The following is a 25,906-nucleotide window of genomic DNA, read 5'->3' on the forward strand; positions in this document are numbered from 1 at the left end:
TATGCAGCAAATCCGGGGCTACTTCTCCAGCAAGCTATGAGCTCAAGAAGGACAGTGATAAATGCATTCTAGTCAGTAGCAGTGGTTCCATGATCTCTTTCTTTTCAAAGTACTCTCCTAGCAAATAACACTGCTGATTAAACCTATTGGTGAGTAAACTAATGAAATATGGTAAAAGGCTCCGTCTAGTCCTGCCCAAAGCCAGGCAAAGGAGACCAATTTGAGTTCTCACCACTGTCTCCCAACACCCTTTGTTTCCCTCTGTAAGACAGAATAGTTTCCTTCTGTAAGACATTAATGATTCCTAGGGCTGCTTTAAAAAGTTTCTTTATCATACGTGAAGTGATTGAAAACTGCCAATCATGAATCTGGCAATCCCCTCTCATGAGCTTAAAGACTGTTCTGATTACGATAATTACATTTTTATGAATATCCTACCTAGAGAGTAACAATTTTACTATGTCAGACTACACTGCACAAAGATGCATCAATTTCATCAGCAATGAAAAATAGAGCCTAATAGCTCAGTTATATTTATATGATAGTCAGACATCAAGATGCAACATAAGTACTTCAACTGAAAGAATTCTGATCATTATTTAACCTTGAGATGATGATTAAGGGTGAAGGCTTGTCAGCTTTCGTGAATTTTTTTTTCATGATTTTTGCTGTTTTGATTTTTAAAACTCCATAATTAACACTTATGAACATTTGGATTCCATCCCACCCTCCATGATATGTGGACAAGGCAACAACAATAGATTAGTAGATATGATTAATGGTCAAAGGGAATATTAAGTAATTATGGGACATAATTATGTTTCAGGTACCACAGTGCCATGCCAACTGGTTTTCCTCTTGGCTAAGTTTCTTCAATCACGAGGCAAATCATGGAAACGGTATTTAGGTTTGATGCTATGAATACATATTAGCTTAATGCAAAGAAAACTGTTCCATTATTACAGATAGTGATCAGTGCCAGTCAGCAAGTGTGTTCTGAGGACCAGTGACATCAAGCATCACCTAGAAGACTGTTAGAAATGCAAGTTCTCAAGCCCCCACCTCAGACTTGCTGAGTCAGAATCTCTGGCAGTGGGACCCAGGACTCTGTCTTAACAAGACCTCTGGGTGATTCTCTGAGGTTTGAGAACCACTACTCTAGCATCTTGTAACTGTTTCCTTTGGCTGCAGAGAAACATTGCCAAGTGTGGAGACAGCGATCCTAGCAACACTGTAGGTATTCCCTGTTAACTGCCACCGTGTGCCTTCCAGGGGAGCTTAAGTGAACAGGCTGTTTTGATCAAATCCCTGAGTCCAGAGGTTCCTCTTAAGGGGATTTTTCTCTTCTTTTTAAATCCCCAGATGTCACAAGCCGTATTTTCTTCCCATTACCCGTCATAATTGTTAGTCCATCCTCCCTGGTGGAGGGATGTTTGATACCCCTTCCTAATGTCCAGAGATTCCCACCACCTTGAATCCCTGCTGACCCTTTCCCTTTGTTACAGCTACTTCCCTAAAGTCACTCTGAGTTACTTTAAAAATGTTAGCATCCACTCTGATGCTCTTTATATTTCTTATGGCAGTACCTGCACTGTCATCTTTTGATAGCACTCTGAGTCAAAATTATTACCAGAACTCACCAGAAAACAACATGGTAAGAGGCTACACATTGCACTTAACTGAAGAAAACACAACAGAACATGCACTTAGTACGAATGCTGATGCTCACTCCCTAGGACTGGGCAGTGCTGTCACTAACCCAGTTTTTCTTTGGCTGAGAGGTTAAGTGTATCACAGAGTTTGGTAATAGACAGATGAAAGAGAGAATTTTTTAATGAAAATATTTTAGAGACAAATAGCATTCTAATGAATCAGCAGGCATGGGGCAGTGTTAGATGGAGTGAGTATGACAAAAAATGAGTGCCGTCCTATGATTTAAACTTCATTTTACTTTATATATTTTATATGAACATATTCTTTGAAAGGCCCAGATGAAAGGGTAGGACCTTAGAACAATGATTCTGAATCTTGAATATGCATCAGAATGACCTTGAGCCTTGTTAAAAGTACATATTCCCATGCTTGCTTTGGCAGCGCACATACTGAAATTCAAGCGATAAAGAAAATTAGCACAGTACATGAAAATTCGTAAAGCACTCCTTTTTTTTTTTTTTTTTTTAATGTCCTGGGTTCCAAGAGATTATTTTGGTAGATCTAAGGTGAGCCTTGAAATCTGTGTGTAACAAACACTCCAGGTAATTCTGGTGCAGGTGGTCCTTAACTTTCATTTTGAGAAACACTGCAAATCTCCTTCAGAAAGAAAAGGGAAACGCATGTGAATGTGAGGCAGTAAGGCTCAACCAGTTTCACAGGAGGTGTGCCTTTGGATCCCCATGATGCATTAAATCAAGCTTTTGAATAGCATATGTATTCTGCCTAGTTCTAAAGTTATTTGTGTACTTGCCTCCACCCTCAAAAGAGTACAAGCTCCCTGAAACACACAAATTATGTGGTATACTGATATTCATACCTTCAGCTAGACTCACTCCATGCCTTCTTCTTTAGAAGGTACTCAATACTATTTGTTAAATGAATGAGGACAATAAGGGTAAAAATGCAACTCAAAGAGTGTGAGTGAAACAGAGAGGGGTTTCATCTTGGCTGCCTTTCACGTACCAGCTGTGAGATCATAGAGTCACTTCATCTCCTAGTATCTCAGCCCTGTGTTTGTTAACATGGGAGATCAGTTTCTTCTTCATAGGCCTGCTATGGGGCAAAAGTAATATAATGTATGTGAAAATGCTTTGAAACTGCAGAGCCACTTATTTTCAATTTTTAAGAATATGACTGTTTTTTTTTTTTCCTCTAACCTCATTTTTCCTGTGAATGAGTGCAAGTTTGTATGACTGAGGCAAAGAACGCAACATTCACTTCTGGCCATTGTGGGAAAGCAAATCCTATCATTTGGAATTTAAAAGAACCACATGACTTACCAACTTCAAGGGGAGTAAAAAATAAATTCAATACTAAAAATTTATAATATGAGGAATAAATTCCCCACAGATAATGAGGTAGTACAAAGGAAGGGAGAAACACAGGGGAGCAAATTAACTATTCACATTGATGCTTAACTCTAAAATGGGGGCTTTCAGGTATCTGTGTTTAATGAAATGATGTCTGAATTTTAGGGGCTCTCCTAAGATCACCTTAAAACATAGCAGGTGTCTGATAAGATGAACTGAAAAGTATAGGTGTATAGCATCCCTTTAAAAACCTCAAGGTAAAGATCACTCCTCAAGCTGTAAAGAACCAAAGAATCGAAAGAAACTAGGTGACTTACAAGAGGTGGTGCACCCTGGGTGGTGAATGCTGATCCAGGACTAGAGCCTATCCATAGCCCAATGAGGAAAATAAAGACAATGTAGTGAATTTTTCATGAAGCTATATTTATTCAATTGAGAGTACTATCATTTATCTATGTATATATTTGTTTATAACTTTTAAAAATTGAAGTAATGTTGACTTACAATATTATATTAGTTTCAGGTGTACAGCATAGTGATTCAGTATTTTTGCAGATTTTAGTCCATTATAGATTACTACAAGATAATGGCTATAATTGCCTGAGCTATACAGTAAATCCTTGTTTGTTTTATACATAGTAGTTTTTATCTGTTAATCCCATACCACTAATTTGTCCCTCCCCTCTCCCTCTCCCCTTTGGTAACTACAAGTTTGTTTTCTAAATCTGTAAGTCTATTTCTGTGTTGCATATATAAATTTGATTCTTTTTTAATGGCTGAGTAATATTCTTGTGTGTGTGTGTGTGTGTGTGTGTGTGTGTATCACATCTTCTAAATCCAGTCATCTATTGATGGGGCATTTGAATTGTTTCCATGTGTTGGCTATTATAAATAGTGCTGCTGTGAACTCTGGGATACATACATCTCTTTGAATTAGTGTTTTCATTTTTTTCTGGCTGTATTCCCAGGAGTGGAATTGCTGGATCATATGGTAGTTCTATTTTAAGTTTTTTGAGAAACATTCATACTGTTTTCCATAGTGGCTGCGCCAATTTACATTCCTGCCAACAGGGTACAAGGATTCTCTCCTACATTTGTTATTTGTAGACTTTTTGATAATGTCCGTTCTGACAGATACCTCATTGTGGTTTTAATTTGTATTTCTCTAATAAGTAGCCATTTTGAGCATCTTGTCATATGCTTGTTAGGCATCTGTATGGCTTCTTTGGAAAAATGTCCATTCAGGTCTTCTGTCCATCTTTTGATTGGATTGTTTATTTTTCTGATATTGAATTGTATGGGGCTGTTTGTATATTTTGGATATTAACCCCTTGTCAGTGAAATCATTTGCAAATATTTTCTCCTATTCTGTAGGTTGTATTTTTGTTTTGTTTATGATTTCCTTTGCTGTGCAAAAGCTTTTAAGTTTAACTAGATCCCATTTGTTTATTTTTGCTTTAATTTCTTTTGCCTTAGGAAACTGATCAAAAACAATATTGCTATGTTTTATGTCAAAGAGTGTTCTGCCGATGTTCTCTTTTAGAAGTTTTATGGTTTCCATTATTACATTTAGATCTTTAAACCATTTTGAGCTTAGAACATTCCTTCACACCGTGTAAAAAATACATATAGTCTCATTGTTTTAATCTTATTGGTGGTTGTCCAGTTTTCCCAGCACCATTTGAAGATTTGTTTTCTCTCCATTATATATTCTTACCTCCTTTGTTGTGGATTAACTGACCATAGGTTCATGTGTTTATTTCTGGGCTTTATTCTGTTTTGTTGATCTATGTGCCTGTTTTTGTGCCAGTACCATACTTTTCTTGATTACTCTAGCAATGTATTATAGTTTGAAATCTGGGAGGGTTATTCCTGAGGTTTGTTCTTTTTTTCCTTAAGATTGCTTTGGCAATTCCTTTTGTGGTTCCATATGAATTTTAGGATTATTTGTTCCAGTTCTATGAACAATGTCATGCATATTTTGATAGGGATTGCATTAAATCTGTAAATTGCTTTGGGTAGTATGGCCATTTTAACAATATTAATTCTTCCAATCAAAGAGTGTGGGATATCATTCCATTTCTTGTATCTTAAATTTCTTTCATCAAAATTTTTATAGTTTTCAGAGTATAGGTCTTTCACCTCCTTGGTTAAGTTTACTCCTAGCTATTTTATTCTTTTGTATGACTTTAAACTGGATTTTTTTTTTACTTCTCTTTCTGATATTTTATTGTTAGTGTATAGAAATGCAATAGATTTCTGTATATTATTATATACATATATTTCTGTATATATAATATATATATATATATTGTGTCCTGTGATCTTGCTGAATTCATTTATTCTAATAGTTTTGGAATGAAAACTTAAGGTTTTTTCTGTATGAAGAATCATGCCATCTGCAAATAACAACAGTTTTACCTCTTCCCTTCCAATTTGGATACATTTTATTTCTTTTTCTTATCTGATTGCTGTGGTTAGGACTTCCAATATTATATTAAATAGCAGTCACCAGAGTGGGCATCTTTGTCTTGTTCCTGAATTTAATGGGAAGTCTTTCAGCATTTTACTGTTGTGTATGATGTTGATTGTGGGTTTGTCATAAATTGCCTTTCTTATGTCCTGCTATACCTACTTTGATGAGAGTTTTTTGTATCATGAATGGAAGTCGAATTTTGTCAAATGATTGTTCTGTGTCTGTTGAGATGATCATATGATTTTTATCCTTTTTGTTAATTTAGTGTATCACATTGATCCATTTTGCAAATAGTGACCCTGGAATAAATCCACCTTGATCATGGTATATGATCCTTTTTATATATTGTTGGATTTAGTTTGCTGATACTTTGTTGAGGATTTTTGCATCTATATTCATCAAAGATATTGACCTGTAATTTTCTTTTTTGTAGTGTATTTGGTTCTGGTATCAGGGTAATAGTGGTTTTGTAAAATGAATTTGGTAGTGTTGCCTCCTCTTCAATTTTTTGGAAAAGTTCGAGAAGGATGCGTATTAGTTCTTCTTTATACGTTTGGTAGATTTACCCTGTGATGCTATCCAGTCCTGGACTTTTGTTTGCTGGGAGTTTTAAATTTACAAATTCAATGTCACGTCTAGTGATCAGTCTGTTCAAATGTCTGTTTCTTCTTGATTCAGTGTTGACAAGCTATGCATTTCTAGAAATGTGTTCATTTCTTCTAGGCTGTCCAGTTTGTTGGCAAACAGCTCATTCATAGTATTCCCTTGTGATTTTTTGTATCTCTGTGGTATTGGTTGTTATTTCTCTTCTTTCATTTCTTATTTTGTTTATTTAGATCCTTTCTCTTACTTGTGAGCCTGGCTAAAGGTTTATCAGTTTTGTTTATCTTTTAAAATATCAAGTCTTGGTTTCATTGATCTTTTCTATTGGTTTTTTAATCTGTTTTATTTATTTCCTCTCTGATCTTTATTATTTCTTTCCTTCTTCTGACTTGGGTTTGGTTTGTCCTTCTTTTTCTAATTTTTTTAGGTGGTATGCTAGGTTTATTTGAGATTTTTCTTGATTCTTGAGGAAGACCTGTATTACCGTAAATTTCTCCCTTAGAACTGCTTTTGCTGTAGCTATAGATTTTGGAAAGTTGTGATTCCATTTTCATTTGTTCTGAGGTATTTTCAGATTTTTCCTTTGATTGCATCACTGACCCGTTGGATTTTTAGTAGCATGTTCTGTAGTCTCCATATGTTTGTTCTTTTCCCATTTTTCTTTCTGTAGTTGATTTCTAGTTTCATACCATTGTAGTTGGAAAAAATGCTTAATATCATTTCTGTCCTCTTAAATTTGTCGAGGCTTGTTTTGTGGCCTAGTATGTGATCTATCCTGGAGAACAGTCCATGTGTACTTGAAAAAAATGTGTATTCTGCTGTTTTTGAATGTAATGTCCTGTAGATGGCTATTAAATCCAACTGGTCTGTTTTGTTATTTAAGAACACTGTTGCCTTACTGATTTCCTGTCTGGATGATCTGTCCATTGAGGTAAGTTGGGTGTTAAAGTCCCCTACTATTATTGTATTACTGTCAGTTTCCCCCTTTATCTCTGTCAGTATTTGCTTTATATATTTATGTGCTCTTATATTATGTAGGTATATATATGTTAATGAGTATAATATCCTTGTCTTGTATTAATCCCTTTAATGTTATATAACACCTGTCTTTCTTTTGTTATAGCCTTTGTTTTAAAGTCTATTTTGTCTAATATGAGTGCTCCTACCCCCACTTTCTTATCATTTTTGTTTGCATGATATGTCTTTCCATCCCCTCGCTTCCAGTCTGTGTGTGTCTTTAGCCCTGAAGTGAGTCTCTTGTAGGCATCACGTTGAAGGGCCTTTTTTTTTTTTAATCCTATCAGCCACCTTGTGTCTTTTGATCAGAGCATTTAGTCCAATGATATTTAAAGTAATTATTGATAGATATGTATGTATTGCCATTTTATTACTTGTTTTTGAATTGTTTTTGTAGTTCTATGTTCATTTGTTCTCTTTGTTTCTTCCCTTGTGGTTTGATGATTTTCTTTAGTAGTATGCTTATGTTCCTTTCTTTTTGATTTTTTTGTATCTATTGTTGGGTTTTGATTTGTGGTTACCCTGGGGTTCATATATGTTGAACCATAATGATATCTATTTGATTTTAACTGATAGTCATCTAAGTTCAAACATGTTCTAAAAAAATCTACATTTTTTTTACTTCCCTTCCCCACACATTTTGTGGTTGTGATGTCGTATTTTACATCTTCATGTTTATCCCTTAACTGTTTATTATAGTTGCTTTTTATAATTTTTTGTCTTTTTATCTATATACTGGGTTATTTAAGTAATCTTCAATCCTTACTATAATATCTGCCTTTCCAAGTGGAATTTACCCTTTCCAATAGATTCTTACCATTTAGAGAAGATCCTTCAACATTTTTTTAGGGTAGGCTTAGTATTGCTGAATTCTTTTAGTGTTTGCTTGTCTGAGAAGTTCTTTATCACTCCTATTCTAAATGATAATCTTGCTGGGTAGAATATCCTAGATTTCAGAAGTTTTTTCCCCTTTCAGCACTTTCCATGTATCATGTCACTCCCTTCTGGCCTGCAAAGTTTCTGCAGAGAAATGAGCTGATAACCTTATAGGGATTTCCCTTACATATGACTCTGATCTTCTCTTACTGCCTTTAGAATTCTCCCTTTAACTTTTGCCATTTTAATTATATCTTGGTGTGGGTCCGTTTGGGATCATCTTGTTTGGGATCCTCTGTGTTACCTGTACCTAGATACGTTTCCTTCTTTAGGTTTGATAAATTTTCAGATACATTTTGATACCCTTCTCTCTCTCTTCTCTTTCTGAAACCCCTATAATAAATGCAAATGTTGGCATGTTTAGTGTTTCCCAGAGATCTCATATGTTGCTTTCATTTTTTTTCATTCATCTGATATTCTGATTTGGTGATTTCCATTATTCTATCTTCCAGATCACTTATGCATTCTTATGTCATTTGGTCTGCTGTTTATTGCTTTTAGAGTGTTTTTTATTTCAGATATTGAATTATCTATTTTTGATTGGGTCTTCTTAATATCTTCTAGTTGTGTATTAAAATGACATGTGTTTAGATCAATTCTCTTCTCTAATTTAGTTAACATTTTTATTTCTAACATTTTGAATTCTTTATCTGGTAAACTGTTTATTTCTGTTTCATTATTTTTTCAGGTTTTTTTTTTTTAATTTCTCTTTCAATTGAGAGTAGTACCTCTGCCTTTTCATTTAACTTACCTTTCTCTGTCTCTATGAATTTAGGTGAAACAATTAGCTATTGTGGTCTTAAAGGGATGTTCTTATGTGGGAGCATCCCTGTGTGGACTGCATGTGCCCAGTATCTTGGTGGTAGGACTGGATTTGATGTGGATGCCAGTTGTGTCTTTCCCTAGGGTATGCTGACTGCTGTCACCTTGGTAGGGGTTGTCATCATTCTGTCAGGGGTGGGGTCTGATCCCTAGTTGCTGGAGTGGAAGCCCTGAGGACTGGGCTTGAGCTGGCTCTGTTCCCTTTAAGTGTGTGTTTCCTTCTTCCTGCGCTGGGACCTTTGCCCAAAATTGGAGAGTGTTGAAGCAAATGGGGCTTGTGAGCTTACAGAGGTCTGATGCATTGCCTGTGTAGGAGTCTGCAACTCTGCTCACATGCAGCCCATGGTCGCATCTTTTCCCTGGTCTTAACCACCCCAGATGTAGTGTGCTGTGGAAAGAGTGGGGCCAGACTGTTTGCTCAGCTTGGGTGTGCAGTGAGGCAGTTGCAGAAAATCCAGACAGGCTCACTGCCATCAGAAGACTGGGCTGTTTCTGGGACACTGCTTTGACTTGGTTTGAGGACTAACCTTGGCGGCTGCCGCCCACATGGGCTACACCCTGAGCTGCCTCTGAATCCCTATGTCATGTCTTTTCCCAGGTGCTGGCCATCCTAGATCCAGTGCCACAGTGTGACAAGGAGTGAGTGGGGTCTGGATGTCCATTTGAGTCTGTCATGTATTCTAAGACTAGGTCTTCCCTTGTTTTGGCTTGTTAAAATGTCCTTGCCTTTACAAAATATCAGTATTTTAAAAAACTGGCAAAGTAAAAGTTGACAATGATAGTATGAATCCCCGCTGAAATGAACTTACTCAGCCTTGAGTTTGAATTCGGGATGTGGCTGCAGGCAGATTTCTAATCCACTCAGTCTCAATTTCACCACAGTTTAAAGTCACAAAGATTAATAATAACATATGCAATATTTGCAAAGACCTTAGCACAACTTGTAGTACATAGTAGGTGATAATTGATGGTAGTTATATGAAAAATAAGGACAACATGTAAGTGTTGTCATCTAGATAAGTAAATTAGGAAGAGTGTCTTGATGGTATAAACTTAGCATGTTTACGCTACTGTGTTAGATATGTTTTTCCATTTTTTCCATGGTGGCCTCATTTGGGACCTGTCCATGCCTTTGCTCCAAGAGTAAGCCTAAGCAGCAAGCACCAAGGGGGAATTTCCCTTTTACGCACACAGCCACCCAAACAGCCTGTGTTGATGGTGAGGAGCATTCCAGAACCAGTGGTAGAGTGAGGTTGTGCCTACTGGCTGAAGTTCTTGTTGGATCTAGAATTTAAACTTGCACCCTTGGTTCTAAGACTATTACTTCCTATTGTATAATGCACACCTCTGTGTTTCCAATGCTTAATAAATTGTAGTTACTTAATCGGTATTGATGATTTGAATGAATAAATGTAAAAATGAATCTCAGGGAATACAATAGCTCTGTAAAGCATTAGGGTTATCTAAATTATCTGCTGCTATTTGTTTCAGTGACCTATCTGAAATAGATAGCGTTTTTGACAGGCAACCTTTAACTTACTACCTTGCTAATAAGAAAGACGGAAAACAGGAAAAGGATGGGAGTTCCTCATGACTAAAACGCATTTGTGTTAGATCCATGGTCGGTATTCTAGGTGTTCCAACAGGCATTCCTGGTCAAGATTTAAGTTAAATTTGAGCTCAGTGTCCAATAACATCCAGACTTATTTCCCAGGCATCTCAAAGGTTGAACATTTATTCCTAGATGGGTCACATTGTGGGCCTTTAACTGACTCTAATACAATGTGGGCAGTGCAATGACTGAATTATTTTAGAAATATCTACAGGCCACTCTATGAGTACAGAGGAGGCAAACACTTGCTGTCTCATATTTGTCTGGGAGTCCCATGTCACTTTTATGGAAAGCTAGTGGCTTAAGAAAGTTTTCAAGATACCCAGTTTATTAAAGTTCTGCATCAGAAGCTGGGGAGGGCAATAATGCAAGGACAAATCCAGGTTTTGTGGGGCCTGAAGCTTTAGACAGTTTTAGGGTGCTCTGTTTTTTAAAAAAATAACATAAAATCATAAATTTAAACATTTATAGTATAATATTTAATGTATAAAATTAAATTAAATAGTAAATATATAAATATGATACAAAAGTGAATACTTAATCAGAAGGGATCCTTGCAAGTGAAAGTCTCAAAGCTGGAGTTTGATTAGCTTCCTATAAATGTGCCTCTGTAATACTGGAAGCAGCATTTTAAGACAAAGGAATTTGTGATAGAATGTTGATGAACAGGACATTCAGAACATTTACCATTAAGAGAAACATGTATGTGCTAAATGTAGCTCCAGAGATAGACATTCAGTGCCAAGTGCTCAGAGTGGAGGGAAACAGGGCTGTAGGGAAGGGAGCAGAGAAGGGGCCACTCTAAATTATGCATCTAGGAAGCCTTCAGTTAATTGGGTTCCTTAGGGAACTGGGAATCCTTGAGTTGACTTTTCAAATTAATCAAAAGCAAACAAACAAAAAAAATCATTGATTGGCCATCAAAACTTTCTAAATAAAGTCCTTTTCTCTTTTCCAATTTTCCTGTAGTTTAAAAAAAAAAATCAATGTAATTCGCCCACGGAGCTTAAGGAGAAAAGAAACCAGATAATTACTTAAAGGGGAGAAATAAAATATTCCCTTCCCTCTTTAATAGAAAGCCCTCTCTGTTCCTTGGGTGACTGAAGTAGGACCCATGCCTTGTGGAAATAGGGGTGCTGGCCTCTACACTGCCATTCAGAGATCATTTGAGTTGTGGTGGGGACATTGGTTTGATTGTGGTGAAGCTGTAAGTGCTCAATAAAAATTTACTGAATGAATGAGCCAAATGAATGATTCTAATTTGAATAAATGAGGCCAGTTTTGAAAGCATTTTTTATTCTTAAGAATTCTGTGATTAAATTTTAGCAGACTCTTTTGAATGAATTGTAACTTCTCCCCTAAATATGGCCTAAGTTTAACAGCAAAAGGATTAGGAAATGGAATGAACTTTTACTGAGTGCCTGACATACGCCAGATATTTTGCTGATGTTTGTATATTTATTTAAGCTTTGTAACCATTTTGCAGTGGAGGAAATTAGAGTTCAGGGCTTAAGTAACTTGTCAGTGGCTTTAAGGGGAGCAAGTGGCAGAGCTGGGATTCAGGTCCAGGTTTATGTGTCCAGGGTCCATTCTCTGACTCTCTAACTTGGCATTTGACCTTTTCTTGCCAGCAAATGTGAAAGACACATGAAACAGACTTTAGCTAGAGGTAGGAAGGATTCTAAAGAAGGGGGTGTGGTATGGCACAGGCATACTGCTTGTCCCTCAGTAGTATGTGATTTGGGGTCTTGAATTACCCATCTCTAAGATTGGAGGGTTGGAGTCGATGACATCTGAGTGGGGTGACCACATAGCCCAGTTTGCCAGGGAAGCCCTGATATATACCTGTTGTACCAAGGCAACTATTACTAGTACCCCCTTCCACTTTTCTAAAGTGTTCCACTGTGGATCGTAAATTCTAAGACTGCCCTATATATGACATTCTTCCCAAGTCTTAATTTCTATGATTTCAAGTTGAATCTCATAATTTCTTTGATTACTGAAGCAACAGGGATTTTCATTTTCCAGGCCTGTGAGCTATAACGGACTAATAGCACACAAAGTGACCTCTGTCTAGAGTTTGTTTTGCATTTCTGATACAGATTTTTTTCTGCCATTGTCTCTTTCCTTTAAAGGTACACTAGTTAATCCCCTTCTGGTTAACTTGGTTCCAGTTAATTTGAGGTCATTATATAAACATTTGTTTCTACTAATAGTGGTTACCACTTAAATTGAGTGCTTAGAATAAGTCAGGCTAAGTGCTGAGTGCATTATCTCATTTAATGCACTTATTAATACTATAAGATAGTCTCTCACGTTCTAGATAAGGAAACTGAGGCACAGAGTAATTAAGTGACTTCCAAGGAAGAGATGAAAGCAGGTCTTCCTAATCTCTTAACCATTCTACTATATTAAGATATGTATACACACACATACAGAGCAGATAATTTTTTAAAAGTATCAGGCCTCCTAAATTCCCACTGACCTTTCCTATATTTATCAGTGTCAGTCATAATCTTTGTAAATTATGTCTTCCTTTGCTTCCACCATCCATCTTTTACCTCAGAGTAGAAGCATTTGCCTCAAGTAAACTGACAACAGATTTTGACTACGATGCAAGTTCTCAGGAAAAACAAGAAAGAATACTTACTTATTCCATGGACCTCCTTCTTCTTTTTTTTTTTTTTTAATTTGTCTTTCTTTACCAGAGTATAAAGCAGAAAACAGACACTTGCTTTTTCATTTATATTTACACAGATGATACTTAGAATAAAAACCACCAGTTGACACTCTTACCGTTCTGCTCTTATTTATTGTCTGGCTAACTTTCAAAAGACACAGATGTCTAGGGTAGACCCTATCCCACCATTTAAACCATCCTGATGACATAAGTACCAAAATGTGCATGTTTACATAGTGCAGTGGTATGAAAAACATTTTCTTCCTTTACAGTCCCTGACTATAAACAGGGAAAATCAATTTCATGCCAAAAATTTTTGGGCACTTTAACAGTCATCACATTTCTGCTAATAAAATAACAAAATTGGTATTACAAGTTAAAATGTAAAGGCCTAACAGTTTTTACAAATACGCAAATAATCTGCTACTTAGACATAAAAAGTCAAGTTCTTTCATATCACCAAGTAAGGCACCATTGGATTAAACATTTTTCTTGGTTTTTACTAAGTAAAATGCATATTGAAATAAATACTGAACACTGAATTTTAATACTGTAATACATTTCAATAAAAAGTGATATGTGAATATTAAAATACTGTATTGCATCTTGAATACATTTGTCTGAAGTTTTTATGGGGAAGAAAACATGTAAGCTCTGGTTTCAGGAAAGAAAATATTAATTTTTGTGATATGCCACAGTTGATTTTAGCATACAACTTACTCACAGTTTTGGATGTGATTAGGTTTCTAACTTTCAAAAAAAAGGATGTACATGTATTAATGGAATATTCACTTTAAAAATGCATTCTAAAACACCTCTATCCTGGATGAACAGCAACTTTGAGCTGTGACCCTGTTTCAAACTTAGGATGGCACCTGCAAAGTTGGAATATACAAAGAAATTGGCCATTCTTACTAAACCTTACAAAAATTCAGACCCATTTTCTTCAGGCTAGACTATACTCTGCCATATTTGCTGGGAAAGCCCAACTCTCTCTTTTCTGAAGTGGGTCACTAGGCTTTATTTTATCGTAGGGGTTTTTATCAATTATTGATACCCAATCAAAGAATTCAAAATAAAATGATGCTGCTATATTGCCAAAATATTAGAGATTAAAAAATTTTTAAATACTTTGCCAAGCTTGTTACACCTTTTTATTTCTTGATTCTCTTTGTGTAAAGGGCACCAAGTGAATGTATGAAACACAAAGGGTAGGGGAGAGAGGGGAAAAAAACCCACATTCTCTAATGTAGTAATAATAAGCCTAGGAGTGTGGCAAGGAAAGTTATAAAAATACAATATATTCAAATGGGCAACTTCATAATTTATTAGACATCCCATTTATTAGAACTCTAAGTTCTTCTGCTTTTATATAAATGAAACAATTATTCTATAAATAGGAATGCTTCTTGCAAAATTTTCTTTGGACTGATTCTTGTTAGCGCCTACCAGTAATACTTGAATACACAGAAACCATGATACAAAGTTTAGGTAGATATACATATACATATATAGCCATGTGCTTTTAAAAAATAAGTAATGGTAATTTTAAACATAATCAACCATATAAAACATCTAAATGGAAATCTTTTTTTCTAACTCTATAGCTAGATTTAAAAGTCCCAATAAGGTTTTGTAAACAAAATCATACAAAAAAGGCAAGGCTGGCTCACCACTATGGTCCTTTGGGGGAGCTTTATTTTTTGCATAGCTCCAAGGCAAATGATTCTCCCAGGCAGATTCAAAACAAATTCCCTCCCATTTCCAGCAGCAATCTCTTTCTCTCTACCTCATAAGCATCAGATTTAGATTTTTAGCGTTTTTGCCCATCAACTCAAATCTGCTCCCTTCTTCCACGTATCTGGTTTGCTACCTTCCCCTGACTTCCCCCCACAACTATGGAGCCTATGAGCTTCTCCGCCCTAAGGAACAATATGGGCTAGAGAGGAATGAAGTCACTTCAAATGCATATGGCAGGAGGCCAACCGAGAGGTGAGCTCAGAGCAGCTGGTTCTGAGCCCCAGAGCCCGAATGGCTTTCAGTCTCTTTCCAATGGCTTTTATTCCACTTGGCTGTAAAGCCTATTAAAACCTGACCTTGGTACTGTGAAGCAACACTTGTATACAGATTTCAAGGGAAGAGGGGAAAATAAGGCAGCAAAATCCTAGGTCAAGCTGCCAAACAAGGTGTTGGGTCCTAACTTTATTTTTAGTTACCTCTTGAATTGCTAAAGCTTAACTTGCCTTTTTTGGTTTTTAAACAAGAAGTTTTTGCACTAGCCTCTATCTTCTAGACCTGCGCTGTCCAATATGGTAACCACCAACCACATGTAGCTACTGAGCACTTGAAATGTGATAAGCCCGAATGGAAATGTGTTCTAAGTGTAAAATACACACTGGATTTTGAAGACTTAGTACCAAAAAAAAAAAAGAATGTAAAATATTTCGTTAAAAATGTTATATTGATTGCAGGTTGAAATGATATTTTGGATGTTAGGGTTAAATAAAATATATTAAAATTAATTTCACCTATTTCTTTTCCTTTTTCAATGTGGCTGCTAGAAATTTATAAATTGTGTATGTGGCTCACATTATATTTCTATTGGACAGCTCTGTCCTAGAGCTTACCTCAGACCGCCAAGGACTGGACATCCTGTAACCGCAAACATTTTACGTGAGCAATTTGCTTAGGTGGTCTGTGGTTCAGGGAAACAGACAGGAGGCCAAGCATGCAAAAAAGGCATGGAAGCAAACAGCTCTCAGGAACTTTAATATTGTAGTCTGTAGCAAATAAGCAGTGAATGTTTGAATTTGGTTTGTTCAAAGTTGGGACACAATTTATTTCTGCCTACTTGCTACAAAAGCCTATAGACCCCCAAGAAGCCAACACCAGCAGGCTATAGCTAAAGCAAGCGAGAGCTTTGAGAATGTACACAATATAAAAAGCGAGGTGCATTTCTTTACTGCATTCCTACCCTGCACACACGTATTCCCATGTCACTTCCCTTATTCCCCAATGCCAGTGTGCAGGGGACTAGGGAAGACAAGGGGAGGAGGCTGTGCGCCTCTTGGACAGCAACAACAGAATAAGCTCTTGGGCTTGGGTGGAGAAGAGCAGGTGAGGATCACCTCGGGATGGGAGGAAGGGGTGGGGCACCCCTTTCTCTTCGGTTGGATCCACCTTGATGAAAAAAATAGACAAAACATAGATTTTAGTTAGAAAGTTTATGTTCTCACTGTAAAAATTCAAGGATGATTGCAAAAGTACCCACTACACCTTCCTGCCCCCACCATGACCAAGGCTATAAATAACTAGCACATGTGCATGAGAAATGGAGGGAAGAATCAAGTAAGGATCTGAACAAACTTTACGAGAGAAGATGACCCACCACTGGCTACTGAGTACTTGTGCAAAGTTAAGAAAGTTTTTAAAAAATTACTGTTTTCTCATCACAAACATAGTATCTGGTTATTATAGATAGAGAAAATATGTAGATAAGCAAAGCAAAACTTCACCAATGCTTGTCCCACCAGAGATAACCAATAACATAATGTGTACATTTTCCATTTATTTTCTGTATATAAACAGTTCTTTTTTCTTCCAAAAATAGGATCATACATTGTCCATTTCAACACTTTTCAAAGTCACTACTCTTTACAAATGTATTAATGATACATTGTGTTCTATTATATAAGTCTACTATAGTTTACTTATCTAATCAATCCCCTTTTGTTGGGCATTTGGGTATCTTCTAATTTCTAAACAATGCTTTTTTCGATAACAGCTATCCTAATAGGTATAAAGTGGTATTTCACTGTAGTTTTGTTTGCATTTTCCTAATGATCAGTGATGTCAAACATATTTTCATGTCCTTATTGGCCATCTGTATATCTTCTTCTGAGAAATGTCTATTTGAGTATTCAACTCATTTAAAAATTGGGTTATTTGTTTAGTTGTTGAATCATAGGAATTCTTTATATATTCTAGATACTAATCTTTTATCAGATATATAATTTGCAAATATTTTATCTCATTTCATAGGTTTTTCTCTTCACTCTGTTGATAAACACATGTTCTTTTAAAAACTATGTGTATTGGTGAGCTATCAGCACACCATAGCCAGGTTTAAAATCCATTCATAATTTTAAAATTCATTTGTCTCATGCCCATCTTTTGAGGATCTAACAGGTCGAAATGAAGCCAGGTGCTCAGATGCCACAAGCAGGTCTACCAGGGGCTTGTGTCAAGTGTCAATCGAGTAGGTCTGCCATGGCCACTGCTCTGAGACTCAGGAGGGCTGGCACTGACAGATTCCTCAGCAGGCAGCCGCTTCCCTGACCAAAGTAGCCCACTAAGGGATTTCCAAGATAGAACACATCTCTGAGCAAGGGGAGGAGTTAAGAGGAAAATACTGGCAGTCTTGTTACTTTGCCTCTTCCTTTTTTCATCCCAACCAAATCTTTTCTTGGACATGCACCCGGTTTACATCTGGATGTAAACCAGCCATATGTCATGGAGTCTTGACTATCAACTGACACACCACAAATGGTTAGCAGCCTTGTGCAAAGCTGCAATTAAGTGGCACTGTTCAGGGTTGTCTGGGTACAGGAACAAAATAAGACCACTCCATTGTATTTTAACCATTATCATTATAAAATGTTAAAGATGCCTAATGCTAGAAATATTTTTAAAATCTACAAAACCATTTTGGGGGGCAGTGGAAATTAATTCACCGATTTAAGAAATATTTTTAAATGCCTAGTATATTTTAAGCTCTGTGCCACTTGAAGAAGACACAACAGTGAGCAGGACACAGTTCAGTCCTCAGGTTGCAGACAGTCTTACAGGCAGGAGGCTGGGGGAGGGAATGTGTTCTGCTATTAAATTCAAAATCTAGAGAGGTTGGGAAGGATGGTCCTGTTACTGACTTAACCATACAAATAGCACAGAGAGGGTCGAGGGGCAGAGAGAGAACGCAAGGATATCAGTCCCATGTGAAGACTTACTTTTCACCAAAAAATTTCAACCACCAACTCCTGTATGATAACTTTATCACAGTTATGCCTCTTTTATTAGGCACCGTCTAGAATGCTGTATTTCACATAAATAAGTTTTTCTAGGAATTAAACTTTTCCTTTCAAGCAGTGATTATTGTTTACTTCTGGCATTTTTTTTTCAGGGAAATATTTTCTAATTCTTCAACAGCAGCACAAAGCACAATTTTACTTGTTCTTAATACTCCTACAGAAACATCTGGTATTGTCCAGTGCTGTCATACCTAGCACAACTCTGTGTCCCTGGCTCCTCCTTTGACCCAAGACTGCCATCTATCTCTTCTCCCTGAAGTCAGTGATTTTGCTTCCAACCAACCTTAACTTCAGCCGGTATTAATCTGCTCTAAAGGTGGGAACTAACCAGCCAAAAATCAAGACTTGTGTGGTGAGAAAGAGTCCGTAGGCTCAGAGTATGTGAAGGAACTCTGCTAGGGAGTGAGGACGTGGCTAGGGACATCGTGACAGTGGTCTGACATGCTCAAACACTTCTTCTCCACACCTCTCTGGCTTGGGAGTTTGGTTCTGAACCTAAGGCTGTTACAAGACCGAGCCTCATCAGTGATACATATACATTTTGTGCTAATTCTTTCTTAGTTCTATACATTTACTGTTGTGAAATATCAGTTTTTCTATTTCCTCCTCTTCACATTTTGCCCCCTACTGGGGGAAAAGTGATTCACTTCTTTATGGTAGCATTACATCTACAAGCAGAAAACCCAGAAACAATCCAAACGTCCAATAATGGCAAACTAAATTATCATATGCTGACTTGATAGAATCCTATAAAATAAAAACTATGTGATAAAATAGGGAAGTGTTTACTCAGCAATGTTATATAAACCTCACCACCAAAAAAACCCATACTCTATAATTATAACGATATAAATTAATCAGAATTAGACAGATAAAAATTAGAAGATAACTTGGTAAAATGAAAATATCTGTTATGTGGAGAGATTATGGGTTACTTAAAATTTTCATGTGATGCTCTGTAAAGCTGTAATTAAAAAGATCAAAGCAGTTACAGTGAGTTTTGTTCTAATTAATTAACAAGACATTTGCTAGTCTCAAAACTAGTAGGAATAGAAGATTTCTCTAATTGTACCATCTTAGGAAGATCAAAATGGGGAAACATTGTCCAAACAAGCAAAATAATAAAATGTACAAGCAAACTAAAGGTATTTTGAGCTTAAAATGACACATTAAGATAATAATTTCTCATACGTATTCTGGATGTTTCCATTTCCTTCACTGAGTGTAGAAGGGGAGTGTACTAGAATTCAGATAGCTCCAAATTCAGGAGTGATTTCTCTGAAATCTCTTCACTCCAGGCAAGCGGCCTGGATTTCCTATAAAACCCCTCAGCTGTGTATAATTCAGGCTCTCAAGTATGAAGCCACCCAAAGCCCTTGTAGAAATACTCACTCCGGCTTTCATTTCTTGCCAGTTTACTGGGATAACTTTTGGTTGTTGGTACATATGGCTCTGGAGGTGGCAAATCCGAAATGGGATGGAAGTAGAATCTGCTTTCCCACTCATCTGGGAGAGAGAAACAAACAGTACCTTCAGTAACAGACAACCTGCTCTGAAGATTTATGTACTGAAGGGCGCAGAATGAAATACAGAGAGAACTGCAGAGATCACTTCTAGTTTTATGCCCAGAAGTTTAGAGAGAAGCTGACAGTGCGACAAATGTTACTGATGAGCACGCTGATAAAACAGAGTGCTCTGCAAATCAAACCAAAGACAGATCCAAGTGATCTTAATTGGAGTGACTAGGACTCAGCCAGTCCCTCTCAGGAGCTGGAAGCTAAGATTTGGGACACCTTTCTTAATTATTCCTCCACCAGTGGAAGGAATAACTAGGACATTCTGACAACAATGGCAGAGATAAGCCAGTTAAATCTGCAAGCCACTGAGCTCTTACCTACAGCAAACTCTTCAGAAAAGTAGGTAATAAGAAAGTAAACTATAAAAATGGTTCTTTTCAGAATTCTGGAATCTCTGGAAAATTAACCAAAATGAGACTCAAACAAGGAACAGGGAAAAATGATCTGCTTTTTGGGGGAGTGGAGGAAGGGAGACTACTATTTTTCATTTGAAATCATGGTGGGCCCTGGAATGGTTAGATAGATTAGTGGTGTGCAGTATGATTAACAGTGAGGGTCATACAAACAAGAAATGTTAATACAAACAACAAACGCAAACATCTGCGATTCAGTTGTTGTCCTGTCATATAGCTTGCATGTTTCCAAGGGGCTGGGACCATACCGCACCTTCACATGAAGAGTCTTGGAAGCCATTTCTAATTGTGGATGGTGGAGGTGGGGGAGGCGCCCCAGCACCAGGCCTGTCAGGAGGAAGAGGAGGCCGGGGCCCACCTCGGGGACTATCTATTCCACTCCTGGACGGCAACTGAGGGGTGGCAGGCAGGGCCCGAGACGTGCTGCCATTTCTGTTTATTGGAGGAGGTGGTGGGAGAGGACCTGGAGCAAAAGAAAAATGAGGTTTAGTGCTGTAGCTTATATCCTACATTACTGTTATCACAGTCATCATCAACATGCAGTTAATGAGCGCCTGCTGGAGACATGCCCTTTTACTAGAGAATACAGAGAAATGGTGGAGACTTCCTAGGAGAGTTAGCCAAGAAACGAGAAGGCACATATAAACACAGAAAGGTACAGATGTACACACGTTGGATCAAGTGCACACTGATAGCTAAATGGCTGCTTGGCTTTGCATTGCATTAGTATTGACATTGGAGATGATACAGTTGAGAACAGGTAATCATCTATTTATACTGACTGTATACTTTAAAAAAAATTTAAATTCCTTTTAAATAGGTATTGAACTAATCACTGTGACATACTTATTAAGTAAATGCTTTTTTAAAAAAGAATTTTTAAAAAGAATAAGATAGTTATGAAGTTATTTTAGGTCTTCAGAGGGACTAAGTTCTTTAAATGCATAGTATTATTGCTAATTATACAAGCATGTTTCTGTGGTGCAGATGATCTATTTCCAGGCAGAAGCAGGATCAAGAACCCAAATATCAGCCATCCTGAGACCAGCAGGAGTTCCTTCTTGGTTCCTCCTCATTGGGGAGGCAGATTAGCACAAACAAACAGCTAATTGATGTGCCTGCTTATAAATGCTGGTGCAGGATCCTGGGCCCGAGCAAACTGGTTATCCTATGGAACTTGATTTCCTGTCTACAAAAGAGCACCTTTCTCACAGCACTGTTGCCAGAAATAATTAGTAAAAAAGCAAAATAAAGAATCCTATATAAGTATTTGGAACCATTTCATAAAAAAATGCAGTAGTGTGATATAATCAGAAAAGCTTAAGTTCTTAGAAAATTGAAGTAAATTATTCTTTTTGATAGTACAAAGGAACATATCTTGCTTTCCCCATCCTCCAAATGCAGAGGCTATTTGGATTATGAATACATTAAAAAGAAAAAAAGAACCTGAGCATTTCTCATACAAATCAAAATGGCCTTAGTAATTACCCCTGATCTTCAGCAGTGCGCTCCACTAGCAAGATGCTGACATTTTATGTATTTTATGTATATCTTATGGTGTTATAAATACCTCTTAGTAACTACAGATTCAGAATCCAACTAGAGGATCTCAACAACCCATCCAAGATATCCCTTCCTAGAAGTCTTTGCTCAGATCCTTGATGCAGGTGGGAAGCATGTCCAGCCCGGGTTCGTCTCTCAAGGAGTCTTTTGTACCTCAGCTGGTTGGGTTTATTTATTGCCCCATCTGCTTCTGATTGCTGGAGTCCCGGTCAGTATGAGTAGATTTATCAGAGGAAGAAGTGGCTCACATGCTGTGGGCCTAACGTCAGTGGTTGTACCACCACGTAACTGTCACTAACTGCCAACTAGACCTCCAATACTATGTAACCTGATCACTTGCTCTCTTTCAAAGTAACTGTTCATGTTCTGAACTCTCTCACCCTCTAGCCCCCTGCTCCAAACCTACGCAAACATAATAGAAAACAGACTTCTGTTTCCTGTTGGTGGCATGGTAATAAAAATGATCATTTACTGAATGCTGCTCCGTGCAGCGAAATAAGCTAACCATTATACACACTTGTCTCATTTAATTCTTACAACAACCCTGAGGAGTACAGGGACAGCAGGCAAGGTCTCAGAAGTGTTGGAAGGTTAAAGAGCCCCAAGTCAGGATGCTAATAAGTGGAAGAGTAGGATTTGACTCCAAATCTGTCAACTTCTAGAGCACTCCCCTAGTAATGAAGCCAAGCCACCTCTCAAAATACAGATGGCCCTTGATGACCTCTCACATGTTCCTTGTGGAACTGTAAATTGGTAGGAATTTTCTAGTGGCCAATTTGGCAGTATCTATGAAATCCGTAGTTTACTATGTACATCCATTGACTTAGAAATTCCAATTCTAGGAATTCATTCAAAGGAAATGCATAGAGATGTGCGTAGATATCTAGCTGAAGGGCTGTATCCCTCCATTATCTGCAACAGCAAATCTCTAGAGATGGCCTGTATGACCAAGTGACTTATAAATAAGCCAAGGTACTTTTGTAGGATTTAATGTTAAGCAACCAGGAAAAGTCAGGTTGTAAAAGAATAATCATATCAGAAAATTTTAATGAGATATTGTTAAATAAAAACCAAATTGCCAACAGTATATGTAATGTGATACTGATTTTGTGAACATGTATATATATGAATTTTTAAAAGACTGAAAGGGTATATATAAACAATGTTATATCTGGATGGTGGTGGTGAAAAGATTGTAAGTGATTTTTTTTCTTTATACTTTTCTGTATTTTCTATAATAAACAAGTGTGACTTATGTACTGTCAGAAACAACGACCATTTTAACTATATGTCACTGCCTGTCCTGTTTGGGGGAATAGTTAATCTGTTGATTCATACATTTGGTAGAGCCATGCAGACAGCTCCTCAGCCACTTTGGGGGAAAATCCACAGCTGTTGGATAAGAAGAAAATGTTGCATTTCATTCATCTGACTACTTGTTTTTATTTAAGAATACTTGATGACATGCCACAATGTCTAGGGGATTGCATTGAACTGACTGGTAACTTTTTATATTTGTAGCTGACTCTCCCTGGCAAAGCCATTTGAAGGAGTGGTTCTCAAACTTTGCCACACATTACAGTCACTGGGGAGCTTCTAATTATCCTGATGCCCAGTCTGCAACCCAGACCAGTGAAACCAGAAGCCTTGGGATAGGGACCCAGGCACTGCGGCCTTTAAAGCTCCCCAGGTGATTCAGTATGTGATCAAGTTTGAGGACTACTGGTTTTAAAAATGGTGTTCATTAGGTTCCTGAAGTCACAGGGTCAAAGGTCAGTTAGCTTTTCATACATCAAAAAATACCCCATTTCCAGACATCTTGTATGTATGATAAGGTTAAACTTGAAAAGTAGAGAGTTCTTCAGAATCCATCAACAACCAAAAAAAAAAAAAAAAAAAAAACCCGAAAAAGCGCCTAATACAAGTAGGAGAGAGAGTACAAGCTCCTTACGTTTCATTTCACAGGAAGAACTCTGAAAGTTCTTCCTTAGACCCACATTGCTCAGCCCTGAGTTGGGGCACAGATGGGCTCCAACAGGTCCTTCAATCCATGAAACAGCAGGCAAAATTTGAGCTTATGGTTATGAGCTTTTTTATGGAAAGGCCTTATACCTTTATCTGATTCGCTGAGGGAATCTATGGGCCAGAGATGTGAACAAACAGCAAGATGGACTCTACTATGTGTCTTAAACCAGCAGGGAAGTCGCCTCAAAGCATGACTGATGAAAAGAGAAGTACCGGAGACATTCACTAGCCCTAAATAACTGCCTTTCTGGTTGGAATAATGGGCCCTCCTGCAGGAGATGGGAAATTTAGTTCCCAGTTGAGACAGCAAAAGTTCACTTCAGGGACACAGAGGAGTGGAGTGATGAGATGGATGGTGAAAGTTCTAGCCTCTTCTTTATTAACGTGGCTAGGGATCTTTTAACCTTATTGGTTACTCAGTCTCCTCACCTCTGAAACATGGACAGAAAAACTGGTCCCTCTCTCCTCTGAGGTTCACGTGAGGTCAAGAGGAAATCTTAGGACTTATGTGTCATTTAAAAGATCAAAGCAGCCTCAGAGTTCCCTTAAAGCTTCGGTGGACTCGATTCACGTCACTGGTGACTCCGGGGCCGGCGGGGATGTAGGGGGACGGCCCACCGCACGCCCTGCCATACCTGATCTTCCCGGCGGGTCCCTCACCGGAGGAGGGGGTCTCTCACTGGGCGGGGGAGGAAGAGGGCCCGACCGTCCTGGTGAGGGCAAGGGAGGCGCGGACGACGAAGACGAGAGGGACAAATTGCGCTGCGGAAGCCTCGGGATTTCGTCGCCACCAGCGGAGCCCGGGGGCAGCGGGGGAGGGCCCGGCCTGCTGGGCGGCGGCGGCGGCGGCGGGGCCTGCGAGGCGGCGGGCGGCCGCGGGGTGGAGGGCACCGGCGGCTTGCTGTTCTGAGGGGGCGGCGGCGGGGCGGCCTCCCTGTGGATGGAGGGCCGGCTGCCCACCGGAGGGGGCGGAGGAGGGGGTTTGTCCTCCAAGGCCCGGCTCGGCGTGGGGGGTAGGGGCGGCCTGTTGGAGAAAGGCGAGGAGGAGCCTGAGGGGGTCTGACGTACGGAGCCTCCTCCGAAAGCAGCACCTCGGTTTCCGGGGAAAGGCGGGGGAGTCGGCCCAGGGCTGGGCTGCCTGGGGGCCCCGGGCACTGGGGGGGACCCCCGGTTGTGCAGACTCGACTGAATGGGTCTTGGCGTGTTGGGTACCGGAGGGGGAATGTTATCAGGCTTTGCGCCCACGTCGGGCCTAGGGGGAGGCATTCGGTTCCTCTGAGGCTCCAGGTGTCCGCTTCTGAGGCCCGGAGAAGGCACAGGGAACCTCCCTGGGCCACTTGGGGGTGAGAAAGGTTTGGCAGCCGTGGCTCTTCCTCCTGGTGGCAAAATTGGGGGTCGGCTTCCTCCAGAATCTGAAGAACAAGGGGGAAAAATCAGAAAATTAGGAGCCTCAAAGGAAATCAGAGAACTAGAGTATATTGCCAGCTACTGGAAGTCCTCTCTTGGATGCTATAAAGTATAGGTAACTATTATTTCTAGGAATTAGGTTTCGTGTGGTCCTTTCTGGAGACGGAGGAGTAGATCACAGCTCTCTGTTTCTCTTCTAGTCCCAGATTCTACAACCCACGAGCTTCCAAAGTGATTCTGGAGAGATCTCTTGGCATTATGTATGGACAAGAACCAGGATGAAGTTGGTAAGTTCTGGAGAGATCCCTGTTCATTACCAGAGGGCAAGAACAGGATGGCACTGGCACATGAGAGTTCTGCTAATGATTTTCTCTTCTCCGGGTCACCCTCTCTGTCCCCTCGCCCTGCACCTCTCAGGTTTGAAAAATAACTTAGCCATCTTAGGTGAAGAAATTAGTTATCCCAATATAACTTTATATATGGGAGGGCTTACCTAGTCCCTTTGAAGAGAAATTTCCAAGAGAAGATGAAAAAATATAATGGAAGAGTTATAATTGAAATAAGAAACTGTCAAAGGAAAAAGAAACTGTCAAAGTTTAAGTGAAAGAGTTGACATCAGTGGATGCTCTTGATCTGCAAACAAGTAGGCAGCTATACAACTTTTC

At 38.6% G+C, this 25,906-nt stretch overlaps 1 protein-coding gene across 3 annotated transcripts in view; it reads right to left on the reverse strand.

Annotated features, from left to right (window-relative positions):
• Positions 1-13,281: 13,281 nt before the first annotated feature.
• WIPF1 (WAS/WASL interacting protein family member 1) overlaps positions 13,282-25,906 on the reverse strand; it is a 117,195-nt gene continuing 104,570 nt past the window's right edge. For all 3 annotated transcript variants that reach the window (XM_074363905.1, XM_074363907.1, XM_074363906.1), the window contains 4 exons: positions 24,470-25,246; positions 20,500-20,709; positions 19,649-19,762; positions 13,282-16,349 (listed from right to left, as the gene is read on the reverse strand). In XM_074363905.1, the coding sequence (XP_074220006.1) occupies positions 16,294-16,349; positions 19,649-19,762; positions 20,500-20,709; positions 24,470-25,246 (1,157 nt within the window). In that variant the 3' untranslated portion in view covers positions 13,282-16,293. The remainder of the gene's footprint in view (positions 16,350-19,648; positions 19,763-20,499; positions 20,710-24,469; positions 25,247-25,906) is intronic.

The sequence above is a fragment of the Camelus bactrianus genome, chromosome 5 (assembly GCF_048773025.1).
Source record: "Camelus bactrianus isolate YW-2024 breed Bactrian camel chromosome 5, ASM4877302v1, whole genome shotgun sequence".
In the NCBI taxonomy this organism is placed as follows: domain Eukaryota; kingdom Metazoa; phylum Chordata; class Mammalia; order Artiodactyla; family Camelidae; genus Camelus; species Camelus bactrianus.